The sequence below is a fragment of the Mytilus edulis genome, chromosome 6 (genome assembly GCF_963676685.1).
Source record: "Mytilus edulis chromosome 6, xbMytEdul2.2, whole genome shotgun sequence".
NCBI classification, from domain to species: Eukaryota; Metazoa; Mollusca; class Bivalvia; order Mytilida; family Mytilidae; genus Mytilus; species Mytilus edulis.
Genome location: NC_092349.1, coordinates 73,903,094 through 73,925,512, shown reverse-complemented (window position 1 = coordinate 73,925,512; position 22,419 = coordinate 73,903,094). Strand labels below are relative to the sequence as shown.

Here is a 22,419-nt window from a genome sequence, read left to right as displayed (position 1 = left end):
TGTGACGTCAAGTAAAAAAGGCAACCATGCCTGATGACATCACACAAAAAGTTCAAAACTTTCTTCAAATCTTTGAAAAGTAAGGAGAAAAATCATTTGAAAAACAGATTCCACCACTATACTTGTGTATTAAGGATGTTCACCTCTGAGAAGCCAAAGTTATCTAGAATTCCAGTGTCTCTCCTACTTTTGATGTTAATCACAGACTCAACTAAAATGAGGAAAAATGTCAATAAAAATATTGCTCTTGATACTATCTTTTGATTGAAAGAAGCTTCTGTCAAAGTTTGGTACAAAACTACAAATTCAGGATAGTTTAAAAAAGTATTAAAATATTAAAAACTTTTACCACAAAGTGAATGTAATGTATCCTGGCAGAAAAACTAAGTCCATTTATAAGTAAAATACAGAAAAACTTGAATTTTATTTTTACAAAATTTACTTCTGGATACTATCTAATGATCATAAACAAGCTTCTATCCAAGTTTGGTATAAATCCAGGATAGTTTAAAAAAGTTATTAAAATATTACTGTCATTCCACAATCACCTTTGTGGTATTTAAATACCTATTGCCTGACCAGTATAAAAAATTGTCAACACAATTTGTCCATTTAAATTGTATGATAGGTATTGTGAGAGGTCATCAACAGGTGGTCATTTAACTACCCAGTAAAAAAAAATCACTAAAAGGTAAAATTTAAATGACTGATAGATAGCTTGCTTTCCTCATGTATCATGACCAATGTCCTGAATAGACTATTCTATTTAGAGATGGGGCATTTTAAGCCATTTCTTTTTGTGTCTCTTTACAGTGAAGATGGAAATTCAATCAGTGAATTTAGTTTATAAAAAAAAGGAGATATATGTTTGCTTCATGGTGTTTTAATGTGGGATATATTTTAAGTTTCTGATTCCTGATATGGAATTAAAGTGTTTGTGAAATGGATTTTTTTGGATAGCCCATCTAATTGTGAATAATTCTACAAGATGAATTATGTGTGGCTTGGTGTTTTATAATGGGATATATTTTCATGTTATATTACGATTCCTGAAATGGAATAGTAGTAATGCTAAGTTTCATTTAATATTCAGGATCTTCTTCAATCGGAATTACTGTGAAAAATTTATTTTCAATATATCAAAAAAGTACAAATGGCTTAGTGAATAGAAATTTCAGTGCTTTATTCTTCATTATGAAAGTGGAATTTACCAGCAATGATTTATTTGTGATTGTTAGCAAAAAAAAAAAAATTTACAATAATTATCTTTGTTAGAAAGAACAAATAGTGTATCAAATGTAAAATGTCCCATACCTAAATAGAATAGTCCATTCAGGACATTGGACATGAGGAAAGCAAGCTAGCTATCATTCATTTAAATTAGCTCTGTTAAAAACAAACCAGGTAAATCTACAGGTAGTTAAATGACCACCTGTTGATAATAGCTCTCACAATACCTATTGTACAATTTAAATGGACAAATTGTATTGGCAATTTTTTAAACTGGTCAGGCAATAGGTAATTCACTACCACAAAGGTGATTGGATACCCACAGTAAAAACTTTAACCACAGAGTGATTGTAATGTTTCCTGGCAGAAAAACTAAGTCCAGTTACAAGTAAAATACGAAAATATGGAATTTTATTTTTACAAAGTTTACTTCTAGATAATATGTTATGATCAGAAACAAGCTTCTGTCTAAGTTTGGTACAAATCAAAGAGAGTTTAAGAGATTTGAGATTTTTCTCCGATATTAGAATACAAATTGCATATTTTTTCAACTTCTGTTTTATAAATGATTGTAAATGCAAAAAACTTTTCATTGGAAATACCCAATTTTTTCACAGACCTAAGTTCGATTATAACATTTTTAAAATTCATTGATAATTTCCACTTGTATCACATATTTTAGAAATTATTACGAGATTTTAACGAGACTGAAACTCCAGAAGAATACATCCTTAAGATATTTCTCCACTCTCAACAGTTAAATCTTAATTATTTAAAAAGTTTGGCAAGCCTCACGCTTTATATATTAAAACTTAACTGTCTCAAGTGATGAAATATCTTCACACTTATTGCAGTTGTGAAATCTATATTCCCTGGTCAAATGGTTTTTAATCTTTTTATGTATTTGTTGCTCTGCATTCACTGATTCTGTTTTAAGGAGGAATACCTGATTTCCTTTGTTTTTATATAACATACTTTTAACTCCTTCAGACTGCCACCATCAACCAAAACATGGGCATAGGCAATAACAAAAACACCACAATCACAATTTGAGGTCTGGGTTGGTGCTTCCTGAACATAAAATATAAAATATTAAATTCATACTAAACTTTGTTTACCTACATCAAAACTCATCACACGCAATGATTGTTTGTTGAATAATAAAGTGCTGTCGGCATCTTTAAAAGCATGTATAAATAAGTATTTTCGTGATAACCTAGCTATAGGTTGAACTTTGTAAATTTAACTGTTTCACTAGCCATGCCTATTTAGGGGAGATATATAACTTTCATAGATTTGTTAATTTGTTAATGTTATATTGCTAATGTTAATTTGTTAACATACTGGTTCCCAGATATAATCTCTGTGTGTCATCTCATAGAGGCATAACTTGTGAATGTTACCAGTATAGAAAAACATAATAGTGCCTAAAATTGAATTCTTAAAAGGTTCAAAAGTGGAGATAGGACTAGTATAATATTTTAATAAGTTACAATTCTTATATGTTGAGGGCATATAAATGTTGAAAATATGCTGCACATATATTTTTACCTTTGAATAAAATAGTAGTGCATATTAAATTTCCATTCTGGGATATTACTTTTTTAATAAGACTTCATAGTAAAAGTGGCACAGTTTAATCCACAAAGGGAGTTCCTATGGGAAAATGCATTGTTTATATTTACAGAATTGCAATGTAAAGATTAAATATATATCTATTGAAAAATTACCTTCTCCAACCCTTTATTTCTTAAATCCTTCAACCCATGTGCCTTCAAATACTTGCTGAAAAGTTGAATCACTTGTATATAATTGGCTCCACAGACATATTTCAAAACAAGATTATAGTGCAAAGTAAAAAACATAAGTAACATAACATAGGCACAAATTAATTGTAAAATGTAATACTTACCAATGTTAACAAAAATATAGATGTTTCAGCTAATATCTTTTTAATCAGTTGTATGACCTATATCTTTTTAAGCTTACCAAAGGTTTGCAAACTAAATGCATTTTTTCCCAAACCCCTGCTTGTAAGCAGGAAATAAATGGTGACTTCTGCAGATTAACAGCAATATACACTAAACTTCCTTTTAATTCTAAGGCGTCTGCCACTCTTATGTCCCATTGAAACAGATCAAACAACGCATTGGATATTATATCAGGGGTACCAATAATTACATTGTACCACTACCAATAAAATGGTTGGCCTCTGAATTCTCAAGATAATTTATACATTTGTCGCAGTCAATAAGTTCTATAGAATCTTACAGTAAATGTATTTTGTTTTTTGACTTTTCATGAGTTGTTGATAAATCTTTTACAAGGTAACATTTTTTATTCATTTTAATAAGAGATACTGTTTTAAAATTGCTCACTAATGATACCTCTGTTTGGTTTAACAGGAAGTTATTGCTGACTGTTCTTAAATATATTCCAAAATAAGACATATCCATAGAATGCCCATATGGACTCATATAAATAGTATCTGCTGCTTGCTTAATGGAAATATTCAGAAAACTAATGTTATTTTCATGAACTTACCAAATATTTTGTAGAATGTTTGAATGAGTGACTGAAATGGGTTTTTTTAGTGGATCTAATAGTGAAACACAAGTCCTTCTCACATCAAACACCTTAAATAAAAAATGTACATTTAGAATAGACAAATGAGAAGTCATTATAAAAGCAAGCATTTTAGAATGCAAGTATATCAAGGATAAACTTTGCTATAAGACATTAGAAATAATAAGAAACAAGGAAAAAATACAAGCTTTTAGGTATATTAGTTTGATAAATGGAATGTTTTCAAATTTATTTATACAATTTAAACTGAAACCATTTTGCCTTATTTTTGCCTAGGAAAAGAAATGCATGACTTTTTTATGACCATTTCTTCGTAAATTAGATTATTAACATCCTAACATATAACACAGACCTCAGATTTATTTTTACTAAACTTTACATTAAAAAGTGCCATTATTTATTTAACTCTTTGTCAACGTTGAAAATTTATAATTATACCAGTTCAACATTTTCAAATTCATTGTTATGTAAATCTATGCAGTCTCTGTGGCAAAAAATTACCTTTCTTCACATGTGAAATTTTTAAATTGTACATCTTATATTGCACAACTACTATTCTTTTTAGGTGCATATCTAAATGCGGCCTGTGTTGTAAATATTTAACCTACACAAGCTTTGAAATTTATAAATATACTGGTGTAGTACTGTTAAAGACTTTTATGACATGTTGCTTGCTCCCAAATGTTCTATTCTCAGTCTCTTAATTCATAAGTCATCTAAATCTTACCACAAGGGACCAGTGACATGGTGTGTGACATGGAAAAAAAACATAATCTAGTGAGGATATGTCTTCTATCTTCTTCACACTTTCAATCCCTTTCCTCTTTATTGTTTCTAAGAAAAATGTATCCTTAAAATATATCTTGCAGGACAACTGGGAAGTACACATGTTCTGGAAGGTGGCATTGATAATCTAAAAAATATCAAATTGTCTTTCGATGAAACTTTCTTTGTTAAAATAAAGAAATGAAATCTGAATCCTTTCACAACATTACTTGTTATCATATTACAACTTTGTTTCCTATTGTCACAATCAGGTTTTTGCATTTTTAACCAAATTGAATTACTACTGAAAGCCATGCTTTGATATCTTACTTATATTATTCAGGTACTGGTAATAACATAAGTTATGCACAATGCTGTAAATTCGAAATTATTGCAATGTTTTTATTATTGCAGAAAAAGGACAGGGTTATAATTGCAAACTCAAACTTACATTTTAAATTCTTTCAAAAGAATTAACAAGATATCTCTCAACAGCAAAATCTAAAATTGCATTTTTGTCTAAAATGACAAAATAAAAATAAAAAATTCACATAATAATCTTTAATTAACACTTTATATGCACAATGTTGGTATAAAAGATTAACTTGCTAAATTACCTGGTCAGTAAGCCAGTTGGTTCCTTCAAGACTGATAAGGTCTTCTTCTCGGATTTGATAACCTCCAATTCTTTTCAGGACATCTCGATCATCATCAAACTAGTAAAATCATGTACATGATATGTTTTTATAAACAGCAAATGTATAAGTGTTTAATTATATCAATATTTCATGCCACCATCTAAGTGCTGACTAGTGGGCTGATGATATCCTTGTAAGCCTAACCTATTCAGTTACAAAATTCCAATAGCAAACATACATTACATTATTGTAGTAAATAACCTTTTTTATCAGATGTTTCAGCAACTGGCCATTATAAGTTTAATTATTAAAGATTGTAGTAAAGAAGGATAAGAAGGAATGATTGCAGAAAATACTAGAAAGAAATTACTACAGGTATATATATATTTCTCCTGCAATTGGGTGTCCTACAATACAGATACGCCCTACAGATATCGATATGCTGTATCTGTATACGTATACTATACAGATGCTGTATCTGTATACTATAGGTGTACGTAACACCACTAATTCAGGCCCGGCCAGAAAGCACATACCAGAAAGTAGTACATATTTAACACAAAATAGTTCCTACGCATGGACATAACTTTCAAAATATTTAGAATATTTTATTAATTTTGGTATCAAATGAAAGCTGCATGACTGGTGATCATTGCAGAACAATTTTTGACTGATGAATTTGAATAATATAAAAATGGCATGAAATTTAAAAAGGAGGGTACATTTTGCCTTTTTGTCAGATCGGAAGTACCTGTTTTGGTACATCCGAAGTTCTGGGAACCAGTTCTTTCTTATATGCAATGTAAGGTATGTTGATTTTTTCAGTACAGGACACCAGAAGGTGTTGCTTTGACATGCAATGATTGTCACTTTATTTGAACTTAAGATAAAAGAGCTGTGACCACTCGAAATTGAGGCATTTAACATAGAAAGCAATGGGGCCATTAATTAGTGGTGTACTTCCTATTACAGAGAATCACCAGAAATCCAATTTTTAGAAGTTGTACCTATTCCAATGAAAATAAGTCCAATTTGATGTTAGTAATCATGTTTAATCATCTTTTTTTGGTCAACCGTCCTGCTTATGGGACATTTAAGATCTTAAATTGGCATACTCAAGTATGTTAGCCTTTTATGGTCATACAGCATGCATGCAGTTAAGACTTGACTCCAATTTCTTATTTTTGCATTTTTTCTGATTGAAATCAATAAAACAAGTATTTTATGACTTGTATATGGAACAAAATAGCTCTTGGTCAAAATAATCTTATGTTTTTTCAAGTTCTTTTGTTTTTCTTATGGTAGCCTTTTACAATCAAGGCAAATGGTACATACTCATATAAGAATTCTAAAATCTCACTGTACATGCAATTTTGAACCAGTTTAGCAAGTAATCTAGCTGAGGGATATATAAATTGCTCTTATTAATCTATGTTTTACCACAGAATTATGGTATATACAAAAAAAAAGCCCTTTTCCAGTTTCAAGAAAAAAGGGGGGATAATTTCTCATTTATGTCTCAAGTTTAAACTGATATATTTTTATTTAATGAAGAACCTCTGATAAAAATATGACTATTAGTAAGCACATAGCTTTCCTAATATAAATTAATAAATAAAACAATAATATTGAGAATAAAAAAGGTATATTGGCCAATGGTAATATCCATATGCAGTTTTCTTTGAATAACCCATATGTTACTACCAGTCCAATTTGAGCTTAAAATTAATAAAATAGTTTGGACTAAAGCTTTATATGTTTTTTATTGCTTGAAATAGATCATAGAATGAAATAAAGTAATGCTCAAGTCAATATAGCAAGTTTGGTTCTGTTATAGGTGTAACACCACTAATTCAGGCCCGGCCAGAAAGCACATACCAGAAAGTAGTACATATTTAACACAAAATAGTTCCTACGCATGGACATAACTTTCAAAATATTTAGAATATTTTATTAATTTTGGTATCAAATGAAAGCTGCATGACTGGTGATCATTGCAGAACAATTTTTGACTGATAAATTTGAATAATATAAAAATGGCATGAAATTTAAAAAGGAGGGTACATTTTGCCTTTTTGTCAGATCGGAAGTACCTGTTTTGGTACATCCGAAGTTCTGGGAACCAGTTCTTTCTTATATGCAATGTAAGGTATGTTGATTTTTTCAGTACAGGACACCAGAAGGTGTTGCTTTGACTGTCACTTTATTTGAACTTAAGATAAAAGAGCTGTGACCACTCGAAATTGAGGCATTTAACATAGAAAGCAATGGGGCCATTAATTAGTGGTGTACTTCCTATACAGATATCGCTTTAAAGCTCCGCCCACCGCCGCACTGAGTATTGTATGAAAAAGCATAACCTTAAAATGTGTTTTGCAGTGACATTCCAATGACGTATTGTTTGACCTTATGCGAATTAACGATTACTTTTATATGTTCTGTTTGTTTTCAAACATTTCTTTATGGCAATAAGAACTATACCAATTTTCTGATAACATACACACATGAATAGCAGTCTTTTTTACGATGACAATTGTCAATTTCAAAACTTTAATGTGTATGATTCAAATTGTGTAACAAAATCAACCATGTCAATTTCAGCATGAATCTGAAGCCGTAGGACAACTCGTACATACACTTCTGTTTCCAATTGGACAATGTTTTGTTATTTGTTTTTACTGTTGAAATATTGGTGACCCTAAACATATTCTGATTAGAAGGTTGGTATTGATTTTGGGAGTTTTGGTCCCAACATTTTAGGAATTAGGGGCCAAAAAGGGCCCAAATAAGCATTTTCTTGGTTTTCGCACTATAACTTTAGTTTCAGTTAATAGAAATCTATGAAATTTTGACACAAGGTTTATGACCACAAAAGAACGGTTGGGATTGATTTTGGGAGTTTTGGTTTCAACAGTTTAGGAATTAGGGGCCAAAAAAGGGCCCAAATAAGCATTATTCTTGGTTTTCGCACAATAACTTTAGTTTAAGTAAATAGAAATCAATGAAATTTAAACACAATGTTAATGACTACAAAAGGAAGGTTGGTATTGATTTTGGGAGTTTAGGTCCCAACAGTTTAGGAATTAGGGGCCAAAAAGGGACCCAAATAAGCATTATTCTTGGTTTTCACACCATAACGTTAGTATAAGTAAATAGAAATCTATGAAATTTAAACACAAGGTTTATGACCATAAAAGGAAGGTTGGTATTGATTTTGGGAGTTTTGGTCCCAACAGAATAAGGGGCCCAAAGGGTCCAAAATTTAACTTTGTTTGATTTCATCAAAATTGAATATTTGGGGTTCTTTCATATGCCGAATCTAACTGTCATGACTGTGTATGTAGATTCTTAACTTTTGGTCCCGTTTTCAAATTGGTCTACATTAAGGTCCAAAGGGTCCAAAATTAAACTTAGTTTGATTTTGACAAAAAATGAATCAGTTAGGTTCTTTGATATGCTGAACCTAAAAATGTACTTAGATTCTTGATTATTGGCCCAGTTTTCAAGTTGGTCCAAATCGGGGTCCAAAATTAAACTTTGTTTGATTTTATCAAAAATTGAATAAATGGGGTTCTTTGATATACCAAATCTAACTGTGTATGTAGATTCTTCATTTTTGGTCCTGTTTTCAAATTGGTCTACACTAAAGTCCAAAGGGTCCAAAATTAAACTTAGTCTGATTTTAACAAAAATTGAAATCTTGGGGTTCTTTGATATGCTGAATCCAAAAATGTACTTAGATTTTTGATTATGGGCCCAGTTTTCAAGTTGGTCCAAATCAGGATCTAAAATTATTATATTAAGTTTTGTGCAATAGCAAGTCTTTTCAATTGCACAGTATTGCGCAATGGCAAGAAATATCTAATTGCACAATATTGTGAAATAGCAAAATTTTTTTTAATTAGAGTTATCTTTCTTTGTCCAGAATAGTAAGCAAGAAATATCTAATTGCAAAATATTGTGCAATAGCAAGATTTTTTTTTAATTGGAGTTATCTTTCTTTGTCCAGAATCAACTTAAATCTTTGTTATATACAATATACAATGTATATTCACTTTTTACTACCAACTGATAAATTAAAATAATCTTTACCATTCAGTGATAACAAGCAGTTTTTTTACATCTTAATATTTTATGATGTATTTAAATGAGTAGTTATTGTTGCAAACTCCATTAGAAATTTTAATTGAGATTAGTTTTGGAATAAGGGAAAGGGGGATGTGATTAAAAAAATTGGGTTCAATTTTTCTCATTTGAAATTTCATAAATAAAAAAGAAAATGTCTTCAAACATTTTTTTGAGAGGATTAATATTCAACAGCATAGTGAATTGCTCTAAGAGAAAACAAAAATTTTAAGTTCATTAGAACACATTCATTCTGTGTCAGAAACCTATGCTGTGTCAACTATTTAATCACAATCCAAATTTAGAGCTGAATCCAGCTTGAATGTTGTGTCCATACTTGCCCCAACCGTTCAGGGTTCAACCTCTGCGGTCGTATAAAGCTACGCCCTGCGGAGCATCTGGTTTTTACATGTTGCACCGTATCTCAAAAATAATTTTTGATTATTGCTTAAAACTTTACACACTTCTTTGTTATATTAATCTAAAGATCTGTATACTTTTTGGTGATGATTCAAAACTTTATTTTGGAGTTATTGAATATTTTGTTAAACAGGGGAGGTTTTTTTTACATGTTGCACCGTATCTCAAAAATAATTTATGATTATTGCATAAAACTTCCACACAAGACGTCGGGCGTATCATGCGCTCATGGCGCAGCTGTTTATTTATCATTGATGAACTAGGCCAATTAACATAAACATCTTGTAAAAATTTTAAAAGGTTTAAAAGATTTAGCAACTCAAATATGGCATCTTTTACATACTAGTATATTGACCAAAACTGAAAGTTTCTGAAATGCAATGAATCAGACTATAAGTAAGAGTTATCTTAGGTGTTCTGTACCCCTTAACAAATAAATTCTGTAAAATTTTTACAAATCAATATTGTTTATAATAAACTTTTTATTAGTATCATCACAGTACTGTTATATTCTAATGGATTTTCTTTTGTTTTCCTTCACTGGATAGTCCCTTGTCAATCTTTGCATGAAGTACTTATGATTGGTGTTCTCCCGCTTGAGAAGGAAGTTGAAAAGGAAATAAGAAAAAGAAAAAGAAGACCAAAAAATCACAAAAGTTATTTCTCAGAATTTTTCTGTTCTTTGCGTTTCCTAGAATTTATTAAAGACATAATTATCAAACATTTCTTCTATAAAATGTAATAAATAGAAAAAATAAACCATTACATTAATACGGCCAAGAACTGCAGATCATAATGTTTCAAGCTGTAGTTTTAAAAGTGAACAGTCAAAATCATGGCAATATAAGCAATTGAACTTTAATATTCTCATAGAATTCATATGAAATATGTAGATTTCAAAGTACCTTATTTGTAAGACTCTGATTATTCCATGTCTACAAATTAAAGAGCTTATATTTACTCACCCATTTATTAAAAAGAACTATCTTTGACTGGCTTAGATATTTTATCCCAAAGCTAACACCCGGGAAATAAAAAAGAAGGATGTAAGCGATATGAGATTCACTCAGAAGCTATAAAAGCATATAAGGGCTTACATAGGCTATGCCTGTGGCCCAATCCAATTCAATTTATAAATTCTATAATCTATAAAAGCATATAAGAACGAATAAGTGTTGGGTATCAGTTAAGCACTGAGAAGGGAAAATAAGCACTAATAGGGTTATTTCACCTGTAAGAACCAATTAACAAGAAACAAACTGAAAAGATTTATTTTAAAAAGTCAAACTAAAACTTTCGTTTTATAAGCGAATAAGTAACAGGGTATCAGCAGAGCACTGACACAGGTACATAGTCGCTAATAGGGTTTTTTTCACCTCAAAGAAAACATAAATACCGCCAGAGACATAAAAACAATTGAAAATCAATTTATTTCAAGGTGCAACGTATACCATGCACATTAAAAGTGAATAAGGAAAGGATAAGCAACAGGGTATCAATTGAGCGCTGGAAGGGGTACATATGTTCTAATAGAGTTGTTTCACCTCTAAGAACACCCTACATCCTGCTTACATGTTTAACCCCGCCACATTATGTATGTATGTGCCTGTCCCAAGTCAGGAGCCTGTAATTCAGTGGTTGTCGTTTGTTTTTGTGTTACATATTTGTTTTTCGTTTATTTTATATATATAAATAAGGTCGTTAGTTTTCTCGTTAGAATTGTTTTACATTCTCATTTCAGGGCCTTTTATATCTGACTATGTGGTTTGGGATTTTCCCTTTGTTGAAGGCCATATGGTGACCTATTGATGTTAATTTCTGTGTCTTTTTGGTCTCTTGTGGAGAGTTGTCTCATTAGCAAACATACCAAATCTTCTTTTTTATACAAACACTATCAGAATGATTTCACGTCTTCGAACCAAGAACCACCTTTAAACATACGAATATAAGGCAGTTAAAAGGTAGAACATATAAAATCAAATAAGGAACAAATAAGTATCGAACATAAAGTAACAGGATAGGTTGAGCACAAACATGTATATATATATATATATAGGTGATAAAAGGGTCATTTTACCTCAACAAATTTAAAACTATAACCGGAGATAAGAATATAAAGAGATAAAAAGGGGGCAGAATATTAAAAATCAAATAAGTAACGAATATAGAATAAGTAACGAATAAGGAATAAGTAATGAATAGGTAACAAATCGGGAATAAGTAGCCAATACGAAATAAGGAACCAACTTGACAACCTTCAAAACATTTAAAACATCTCAACCACAACAATAAGAGAAATAACAAAATAACTATAAATATAATTCCAAACAAATGTGTTTGACCTTAATAAAAATTGTAAAAACAATAATAAAACATTTCTACATAATACTCACTTGTGTTTCCAATGTAGCTTGATCCAACTCCTCCGAAAGATCAATCATCTCTTTTTCACTGTAGTCTGGATCTGAAGTTGTCTGAATGTTTATATCTGCATTGTCTTTCTCTCCATCTCTACTTCTATGTGAAGATGAGTGTCGTGACTGCCAAAAAAGTACATTTTAAAACTTATATTGTTTGAATATAAAGGTATCTTCTTTATTGTAATACATGCACGGATAATTCTGATTCAAATATTTCACTAACTATTTGCTTAAATATTTTTATACGACCGCAAAATTTGAAAAAATTTTCGTCGTATATTGCTATCATGTTGGCGTCGTCGTCGTCTGAATACTTTTAGTTTTCGCACTCTAACTTTAGTAAAAGTGAATGGAAATCTATGAAATTTTAACACAAGGTTTATGACCACTAAAGGAAGGTTGGTATTGATTTTGGGAGTTTTGGTCCCAACATTTTAGGAATTAGGGGCCAAAAAGGGCCCAAATAAGCATTTTCTTGGTTTTAGCACTATAACTTTAGTTTCAGTTAATAGAAATCTATGAAATTTTGACACAAGGTTTATGACCACAAAAGAATGGTTGGGATTGATTTTGGGAGTTTTGGTTTCAACAGTTTAGGAATTAGGGGCCAAAAAAGGGCCCAAATAAGCATTATTCTTGGTTTTCGCACAATAACTTTAGTTTAAGTAAATAGAAATCAATGAAATTTAAACACAATGTTAATGACTACAAAAGGAAGGTTGGTATTGATTTTGGGAGTGTAGGTCCCAACAGTTTAGGAATTAGGGGCCAAAAAGGGACCCAAATAAGCATTTTTCTTGGTTTTCGCACCATAACGTTAGTATAAGTAAATAGAAATCTATGAAATTTAAACACAAGGTTTATGACCATAAAAGGAAGGTTGGTATTGATTTTGGGAGTTTTGGTCCCAACAGAATAAGGGGCCCAAAGGGTCCAAAATTAAACTTTGTTTGATTTCATCAAAATTGAATAATTGGGGTTCTTTGATATGCCGAATCTAACTGTCATGACTGTGTATGTAGATTCTTAACTTTTAGTCCCGTTTTCAAATTGGTCTACATTAAGGTCCAAAGGGTCCAAAATTAAACTTAGTTTGATTTTGACAAAAAATGAATCAGTTAGGTTCTTTGATATGCTGAATCTAAAAATGTACTTAGATTCTTGATTATTGGCCCAGTTTTCAAGTTGGTCCAAATCGGGGTCCAAAATTAAACTTTGTTTGATTTCATCAAAAATTGAATAAATGGGGTTCTTTGATATACCAAATCTAACTGTGTATGTAGATTCTTCATTTTTGGTCCTGTTTTCAAATTGGTCTACACTAAAGTCCAAAGGGTCCAAAATTAAACTTAGTCTGATTTTAACAAAAATTGAAATCTTGGGGTTCTTTGATATGCTGAATCCAAAAATGTACTTAGATTTTTTTTATTATGGGCCCAGTTTTCAAGTTGGTCCAAATCAGAATCTAAAATTATTATATTAAGTATTGTGCAATAGCAAGTCTTTTCAATTGCACAGTATTGCGCAATGGCAAGAAATATCTAATTGCACAATATTGTGAAATAGCAAATTTTTTTTTAATTAGAGTTATCTTTCTTTGTCCAGAATAGTAAGCAAGAAATATCTAATTGCAAAATATTGTGCAATAGCAAGATTTTTTTTTAATTGGAGTTATCTTTCTTTGTCCAGAATCAACTTAAATCTTTGTTATATACAATATTATATACAATGTATATTCACTTTTTACTACCAACTGATAAATTAAAATATTCTTTACCATTCAGTGATAACAAGCAGTTTTTTTACATCTTAATATTTTATGATGTATTTAAATGAGTAGTTATTGTTGCAAACTCCATTAGAAATTTTAATTGAGATTAGTTTTGGAATAAGGGAAAGGGGGATGTGATTAAAAAAATTGGGTTCAATTTTTCTCATTTGAAATTTCATAAATAAAAAAGAAAATTTCTTCAAACATTTTTTTGAGAGGATTAATATTCAACAGCATAGTGAATTGCTCTAAGAGAAAACAAAAATTTTAAGTTCATTAGAACACATTCATTCTGTGTCAGAAACCTATGCTGTGTCAACTATTTAATCACAATCCAAATTTAGAGCTGAATCCAGCTTGAATGTTGTGTCCATACTTGCCCCAACCGTTCAGGGTTCAACCTCTGCGGTCGTATAAAGCTACGCCCTGCGGAGCATCTGGTTTTGTTTAAGTTCATTAGAACACATTCATTCTGTGTCAGAAACCTATGCTGTGTCAACTATTTAATCACTCTCCAAATTTAGAGCTGAATCCAGCTTGAATGTTGTGTCCATACTTGCCCCAACTGTTCAGGGTTCAACCTCTGCGGTCGTATAATGCTGCACCCTGCGAAGCAACTGGTTGGAAACTGTGAAACATTAATCAAAAGCAATTTATTTTCCCGTCTTTTCTTTCACCTTAGTAAAAATTGTTTAAACAATGATAAAACATTCCTACAAAACACTCACTAGTGCTTCCAATATAGCTGTAACGTCATCAGGATTCAACTCCACCAAAGGAGCAATCATCTCTTTTTCACTGTAGTCTGGATCTGAAGTTGTCTGAATGTTTTTATCTGCATTGTCTTTCTCTCCATCTCTGCCTGTATGTGAAGATGAGTTTCCTGACTGCAAAAAAATATAGTTTAAAATTTATATTGTTTGAATATAAAGGTATCTTCATTAATGAAATATCTGCACTGATAATTCTGATACAAGTATTACACCAATTATTTGCTTAAATATTTTCTCATTCTGTTTATCTTTTTGAAACTGTAAAACATAAACGTCTCAACAATTTTGAAGAAAATAAGGTGACAGCAGTGTTCAAATTTCATAAACTGATTAGAAAGATACAAATCAAGGAAAATAACAAAATGAGGGAATCACATGATCTCAAAAAAAGTTCAATGCATCAAGAAACAGTATCTAAATGTTGCTTAACATTTTGTTACTTTACAAGAATATCTTGGTGTTAAATATTGATCATATGTACAATGGTTTATTGTCGGAAATGAACTGCAATACTTTACATTTTTTGAAAGAAATAAAACCTTTCCCCTGAATCAGCTGGAATTTACCTATCCATTTTCAGAATGAACAGTTAAGTGTCACATTGAATAAATACAGTAGTATTGTTAACTATGGAATTTATCTAATGGGAACTTTACATTTCTCCATGAAAAACATTCATTCAGTGATTAAAATGACTGTACAAAAAACTCCTAGTGATGAAAATACAGTTAACCAACCAGTTTTCAAAATCAATTTTCGCGTCTTTTCTTTCACTAGTGAAAATATATAAAACAAGATAACACATTTAGAAATCTTTGTCAACAATAGACTACTAAAAATTTTAATTTTTAGCAATTACTTTTATTTCTTTTATACAATCTAGTATGTAAAAAAATATTATTACAGTAGACATAAATAAGATGGATTTGTATCATAGTGCATAGGCTAACCAATTACAACATTCTTCATATCACTTATGTATATTACAAGCCTTTTAAAATGACACAAGAAATATCTTGTCTTACAAGAAATAGGTAACAAACCACAACCATAAGAGAAATAGTAAAATGACTTTAAAGGTTTAACCAAACAAACGTGTATAACCTTAGAAAAAATTGTTGAAACAATGGTAAAACATTTTTTACAAAACACTCACTTGTACTTCCACAATAGCTGGACTGTAATCTTGATCCAACTCATACAAAAGATCTTTTAACTTGTCGTCCAGATATAAATTTGTCTGAATGTTTTTATCTGCATTGTCTTTCTCTCTATCTCTGCTACTATGTGAAGATGAGTGTCCCGACTGCAAAAAAAGTATAGTTTCAAATTTATATAGTTTGAATATAAAGGTATCTTCTTCTTTATTGTAATACCAGCACTGATAATTCTGATTCAAGTATTACACCAATTATTTGCTTAAATATTTTCTCGTTCTGTTAATCTTTTTGGAAACTGTAAAACATAAACGTCTCAACAATTTTGAAGAAAATAAGGTGACAGCAGTGTTCAAATTTCATAAACTGATTAGAAAGATACAAATCAAGGAAAATACCAAATGAGGGAATCACATGATCTCAAAAAAAATTCAATGCATCAAGAAACAGTATCTAAATGTTGCTTAACATTTTGTTACTTTATAAGAATATCTTGGTGTTAAATATTGATCATATGTACAATGGTTTATTGTCGGAAATGAACTGCAATACTTTACATTTTTTGAAAGAAATAAAACCTTTTCCCTGAATCAGCTGGAATTTACCTATCCATTTTCAGAATGAACAGTTAAGTGTCACATTGAATAAATACAGTAGTTATTGTTAACTATGGAATTTATCTAATGGGAACTTTACATTTCTTCATGAAAAAAAAATTTCATTCATTGACTTATTTGGCTGTATAAAAAACTCCTTGTGATGAAAATACTGTAAACCAACTAATTTTCAAAAGCTATTTATTTTCGCATCTTTTCTTTCACTCGTGAAAATATATAAAACAAGATAGCCTACTAACAAATCTGTGTCAACAATAGACTACTGAAGATCAAATTTTTGTTTTAGCAATAAAGTTTGCCATTATTTCTTTCATACAATCTAGTATGTAAAAATCTTTTATTACAGTAGACATAAATAAGATGGATTTGGAATATATACAACATCATACACAGTTTGCATTATTCAGTATTAGTACATGTAAATTCATCACTAGGACTTTAGTTTTTGTACTTCCTGTTTATCAATTAAATTGAATTCAAGGTGAAAGTTTTAATTCCCGAAAGGATGAACTCCATATAGCTGTTGTATTTATCTGATGGGACAGTTCATTTTGCAAAAAATGAAATGGGCAGGTATAAATTACCAGCCCATTTCGATTGTTTTTTTTGTTTTGTATCTGACTTGAACAATGTTTTTATTACTATTATTACACTTACTGATGGTTCGACAACAGTTGGACTGTAATCTTGCTCTATCTCCTCCAAAAGATTAACAATCTGATTTACACATTGGTCCAAAGTTGTCTCCCCTTTTTTATTTACATTGTCTGCTTGTTTACATGAAGATGAATCAACTGGCTGCAACAAAAATTCAGTAAAATTGAGAATGGAAATGGGGAATGTGTCAAAGAGACAACAACCCGACCAAATAAAAAACAACAGCAGAGGGTCACCAACAGGTCTTCAATGTAGCGAGAAATTCCCGCACCCGGAGGCGGGTATATATATATATAAATGTGACTTAACAGTAAGCAAAGCTTTGATCAAGGAATGTAACTCCCTCATGATATCTCTGATTCCTTGTCCAAATTTTGCAATACTTTTTTTATCCTTTTGGACTATATCAAGCTCTTTAACATTTGTACTAATCTTTGCTTTTTGAAGATTTTGGACTCAAGCATTAGTGAGACAGTAATTGTCAAAATGTGCATCTTGTGTTGTGAAAATGTTACCATTTAATGATAATAAAAAATATCACTCTACTATTTGAAAAGTAGAAAATAAGTCTTTGAGACTTAATTGCCTTTGCAAACAAATATTTGCAAGATAGTATCCAGATATAAATTTTTGAAAAAAAAGAATCCTGTTTATCCGTATTTTACTCATACATGGACTTAGTTTTTCTGCTAGTTACCATAACATTCACTCTGTAGTTAAAGTTTGTAAAATTTTGATAACTTTCTTAAAATACCCCGGATTTCTACCAAACTTGGACAGAAGCTTGTTTATGATCATAAGATAGTATCCAGAAGTAAATTTTGTAAAAAAAATAATCCTGTTTATTTGTATTTTACTTGGATAATGGACTTTGAGAATTTTACATTTACTGTTATCCAATCAGAACCATTGATACAAAATGATTGCATTAGAATTAGTAATCAAAATACACAAAATGTTAAGGTAAAAAGTTTTACTAGTAAGTCAAGTTATTGAGACTATTGTATGATATACCAATGGTTTTCCTTTGTCAGATTTATGCAGTTTCTTTGGCTCTGTATAGTTTTCATCTGTGCTCTGATGTTTTCTTTTCTGAAAAATATGTCAATAAAATATATATATGGTATCCTTAATTAGATTTTGTAAACATTGTTCAATGCCATGAAGAATCTGAGCCATATTCATTATTTATATGCTTTCTTAATAGAAATTAATTATAGAAGTGTGTTTTACATGTTCTTATGTTTTCTACTGGCTAAAAAAATATCACATGGTGCTGTTAAACAACCTAACATATAATGTGAAAACATTCTGTATCTGCAATTCTTGTATGATATTTTTCTTCCTGTAATTAGCAACCTACACTTATTTTACAGTAACTAATATTTATTGAACACTATGTACTTATTCATTGAATCCTTTATGGAAATTTGTATGATAATCAATTTCAACTTACATTTGTATTGTTTTGAGTCGTTTGATCTGTTTCTTGATATTTACTTCCCATCAAAGGAAGAGGAATTACTTTTTGACTAGCATCTGAATCTCTTAGTTTACTGGTAGTATCAAAGTGATTTTCCTGATGACTTTGAATGATAGTGGGGCACTTTGGATTAGTTTGTTTACCCTGGATTGGACGTGAAGATAAGTCATTTGAGTTTTGAATACTCTCCTTAGAGTCAGTTGCTCTTGGCTTTATTCCGAGTTTTTCAATGTGAGCTTGGCTCTTTGCTAATAAGCCTTCTAGCTTCAAATACTTCAGAGAATTATCAATCACTTCTATATTTGACCAAATTGTATGATATTTCCGTACCTCTTGTACATTTTTATGCTTCCATGCATGTAGCAATTTGATCAGAACTGGCTTTTCATTTACTTTGCAATATTCCTGTACCATTGTTTGACAGCATCGTAATAAATGATCAACTAATTTCCTATCTTTACAATTTCCCTGTCTTTTGCAAGGATCCTTACATTTCCCCAGTCTTTTCCCTGCATTACAAGGACTAAAATATTCATCTGTTGGACACCATCCAGTAGGTGGCTTTTTCCAGATACCATCACTCTTTTCCAGTGGATCAAAACCTTTACCTATCCTACATAGTGTGATTGCTATGTCCCTAACAATATCTGTATAGCCTGCATTTCTGACGCACATGTCCTCTTCAGAATCAAAAATTAAGTCTACATTTAGGACACTGAGAACCTCTTTGATTTCAGGTTCTTTCTTGTATTTTTGCAGATTTGTTTTTGCTTCCAGCAGAATATTCAGTTCTTGTCTTAAGATATAGAGTTCAAACAGATCAGCTTTATTAGTTCTCCATGCTGTTATTTCCGTCTGATATTGCTTTACTGTAGATTTTGTATATTCATCATCAAACTGTGTAACTTCTTCCAAAACCCCTTTCCCATTGCATAGTTCTTCTAAGTTCTCCAGCAGTTTCCTGTCAGTTTTAATGCTGTATCCTTTACCCTTTGGTTTGTTTCTTGGGTCATAAAAATGTGAGTCAACTGGCCAGTCCAGTGGTTTTTCTTTCCATAGGCCATCAATTCTTATATTAATAGACTTGTATTTCAAAAGTCTGAGAAGCATTGAACACATCTCATAAATCCAATTCCTTTCTTTCACTGAATCTGGTACCTTCCTCAGTGTATGGAGAGTGGGTCCAGGGTTAATCTCCACATCCCCTGAGCACCACAGTAGATACAAGATGGAATCTCTGTACTCGTATTTCAATGACAGGTATTTCTTAAGTTCAGCAGATTTGTGGTGTCCACCTGATGCCATGAAAAGTATTGTCAGCAGGAGTAAAAGGTTTGTCAGAGATGTCAATTTCTTCATTTCTTCTTCTGCTTCCAATGATGCAATGAAATTAAAATGGTCCTTGTATTTTGTAATATTTTTATCTTTCTTGTCTCTACAGTCATGCCTTACAGTGCAATAGCTCTTATAAATTATATTATTAAAGTCTTTTACTGTATCATCATCAAATTTTAACAATGAATTTGCTATGCATGATGTCAGTTTATGTAAGAACTGGCTTTTCGGACAAATCATATTCATATCTAAGATTAATTTAGATAGGAAGCCATATTGTTTGTTGCATGATATCATAAAATATGCAGTCAATCCTTGTAAGATCATATCTTCTATTTCTGGTTTTAGTTCAAAGGCACATAACATTTTGATAATATTGTATAATGATTCTACATTGTAGTCAGTTGATCTCTCGATAAATTCAATAAAGGAAAAAACAGATTCAACTTTATACTTGTTTATCTCCATCATTTCTATTATGCTTTTTAGGTATGAAGCTTGTTCCATTTCCCCTTGTATGACATTATTCATCATTAAATCATAATCATGAGGAATTTGTTCTCTAGGGTCCATATTTATCATTAAATCATAATCACGAGGAATTCGTTCTCTAGGGTCCATATTCATCATTAAATCATAATCACGAGGAATTCGTTCTCTAGGGTCCATATTCATCATTAAATCATAATCAGGAGGAATTCGTTCTCTAGGGTCCATATTCATCATTAAATCATAATCATGAGGAATTCGTTCTCTAGGGTCCATATTCATCATTAAATCATAATCACGAGGAATTCGTTCTCTAGGGTCCATATTCATCATTAAATCATAATCACGAGGAATTCGTTCTCTAGGGTCCATATTCATCATTAAATCATAATCACGAGGAATTCGTTCTCTAGGGTCCATATTCATCATTAAATCATAATCATGAGGAATTCGTTCTCTAGGGTCCATATTCATCATTAAATCATAATCCATATTCATCATTAAATCATAATCACGAGGAATTCGTTCTCTAGGGTCCATATTCATCATTAAATCATAATCATGAGGAATTCGTTCTCTAGGGTCCATATTCATCATTAAATCATAATCACGAGGAATTCGTTCTCTAGGGTCCATATTCATCATTAAATCATAATCAGGAGGAATTCGTTCTCTAGGGTCTATATTCATCATTAAATCATAATCACGAGGAATTCGTTCTCTAGGGTCCATATTCATCATTAAATCATAATCACGAGGAATTCGTTCTCTAGGGTCCATATTCATCATTAAATCATAATCACGAGGAATTCGTTCTTTAGGGTAAATAGGGAGTAGAACCTCTCTGAATTGTGAAGACCTAGTTCGTATGATACGAAGTGTTCTATCCCAGATATCTAATAAGTGTTGTTTAAAATCTAACATACCTCTAGATCTTTTTTGTGATTCAAGCCTCATTAAAGGCAAGTATTGTGAGTTGTTTCCCACTGCCATGCATTGCTTATTACCAATAAAACAGTAACATGAAGTACTTTGTATGTCTGAGAGGAAAGATTCCCTAAAATCTAGTAGTTTTGTTAACATCAGATTTATTTTGTGAGTATCATAACATGTTACATATTCATTCAGTAATAGGAACAGAGTGATACAGTATTGTTGTCTATAATAACACTTCTCTTCGATTTTCAACTTCTCTGTAGGAAAACTTGAGATAAACTGAAAATTACTTTTGATGAACTTAATGCACTCTGTATAATGATTGGCTTGCCTCAGTCTATCACTGGATAAAAGTATAATTTTCAGATAATCAAATGACTTTTTCTTCATAACATGATGTAATAACTTGATTACATATGGAGTAAATATTAGTTGTTTGTTGTCTAGTGTCAGTAGGAAATCACAAAATCCACTGAATAGAAAATGTGTTTCATGACTTTTGTCATTCATACATTTTATTGACATTATTGTTTGGATTATTTTCACTATTTCTATCTTGTTTATTGACGCTTGGTAATGTAGAATATGTAACAATACCATGATTGCTGTTGAACGATAATACTGTTGATCTTCATTCTCTTTAAAGCATTCTATTAAGTTATCAGCATGGTGATGAATGAGTTGAATCAGTGTTTTATAATCTTTGGCTTCAATTAAATTTTTACAGTATGTCAGTTTCAAATTATATTCAGTTGCTTTGTCACATTTCCAGATAGAATGTATATTTGTAAAAATTTCACAGGGATTGTTTTTATAGTACACATCAAGGTAAAGTTTAATAATGCAATCTAAATGAGATCGACGATTACATTGACGAAGTCTGAGTTTAATAAGATTTAAAATGTATGTGTTTTCAATTTCTGATGCAACCAGCACATGATATGTAATTAAAAAGAACAAACATGCTGATTCTAAGTCTTCGTCAAGCAATTGAGAAGTATTGGTGTATATACTATG

At 30.9% G+C, this 22,419-nt stretch overlaps 2 protein-coding genes across 5 annotated transcripts in view; one reads left to right on the top strand and one right to left on the bottom strand.

The window, feature by feature from the left end:
* The window catches only part of LOC139528383 (acyl-CoA dehydrogenase family member 10-like), a 113,209-nt gene that overhangs the window by 54,309 nt on the left and 36,481 nt on the right, over window positions 1-22,419 (top strand). The gene's annotated exons all lie outside the window — the stretch shown is intronic.
* LOC139528967 (uncharacterized) lies at window positions 2,601-21,927 on the bottom strand. The gene is made up of 11 exons (XM_071325212.1): window positions 18,616-21,927; window positions 18,174-18,251; window positions 17,160-17,300; window positions 15,885-16,034; window positions 14,684-14,842; window positions 12,158-12,304; window positions 5,199-5,297; window positions 4,544-4,729; window positions 3,775-3,866; window positions 2,961-3,015; window positions 2,601-2,657 (listed from the first exon to the last, which is right to left on the bottom strand). Exons 1-11 carry the CDS (start codon window positions 21,925-21,927, stop codon window positions 2,601-2,603), a joined length of 4,476 nt encoding a protein of 1,491 aa, XP_071181313.1.

What these genes read in the sequence shown, in the direction of transcription:
- LOC139528967 (XM_071325212.1), bottom strand. Translation starts at nt 21,927, where the DNA reads ATGTCAATAAAATGTATGAATGACAAAAGTCATGAAACACATTTTCTA. An exon ending in CAGCTATATTGGAAGCACTA is followed by an intron (nt 12,305 to 14,683) that starts GTGAGTGTTTTG and finishes CTTTTTTGGCAG; the next exon opens with TCACGACACTCATCTTCACA. An exon ending in CCAACTGGCTTACTGACCAG is followed by an intron (nt 4,730 to 5,198) that starts GTAATTTAGCAA and finishes GATATTTTTTAG; the next exon opens with ATTATCAATGCCACCTTCCA.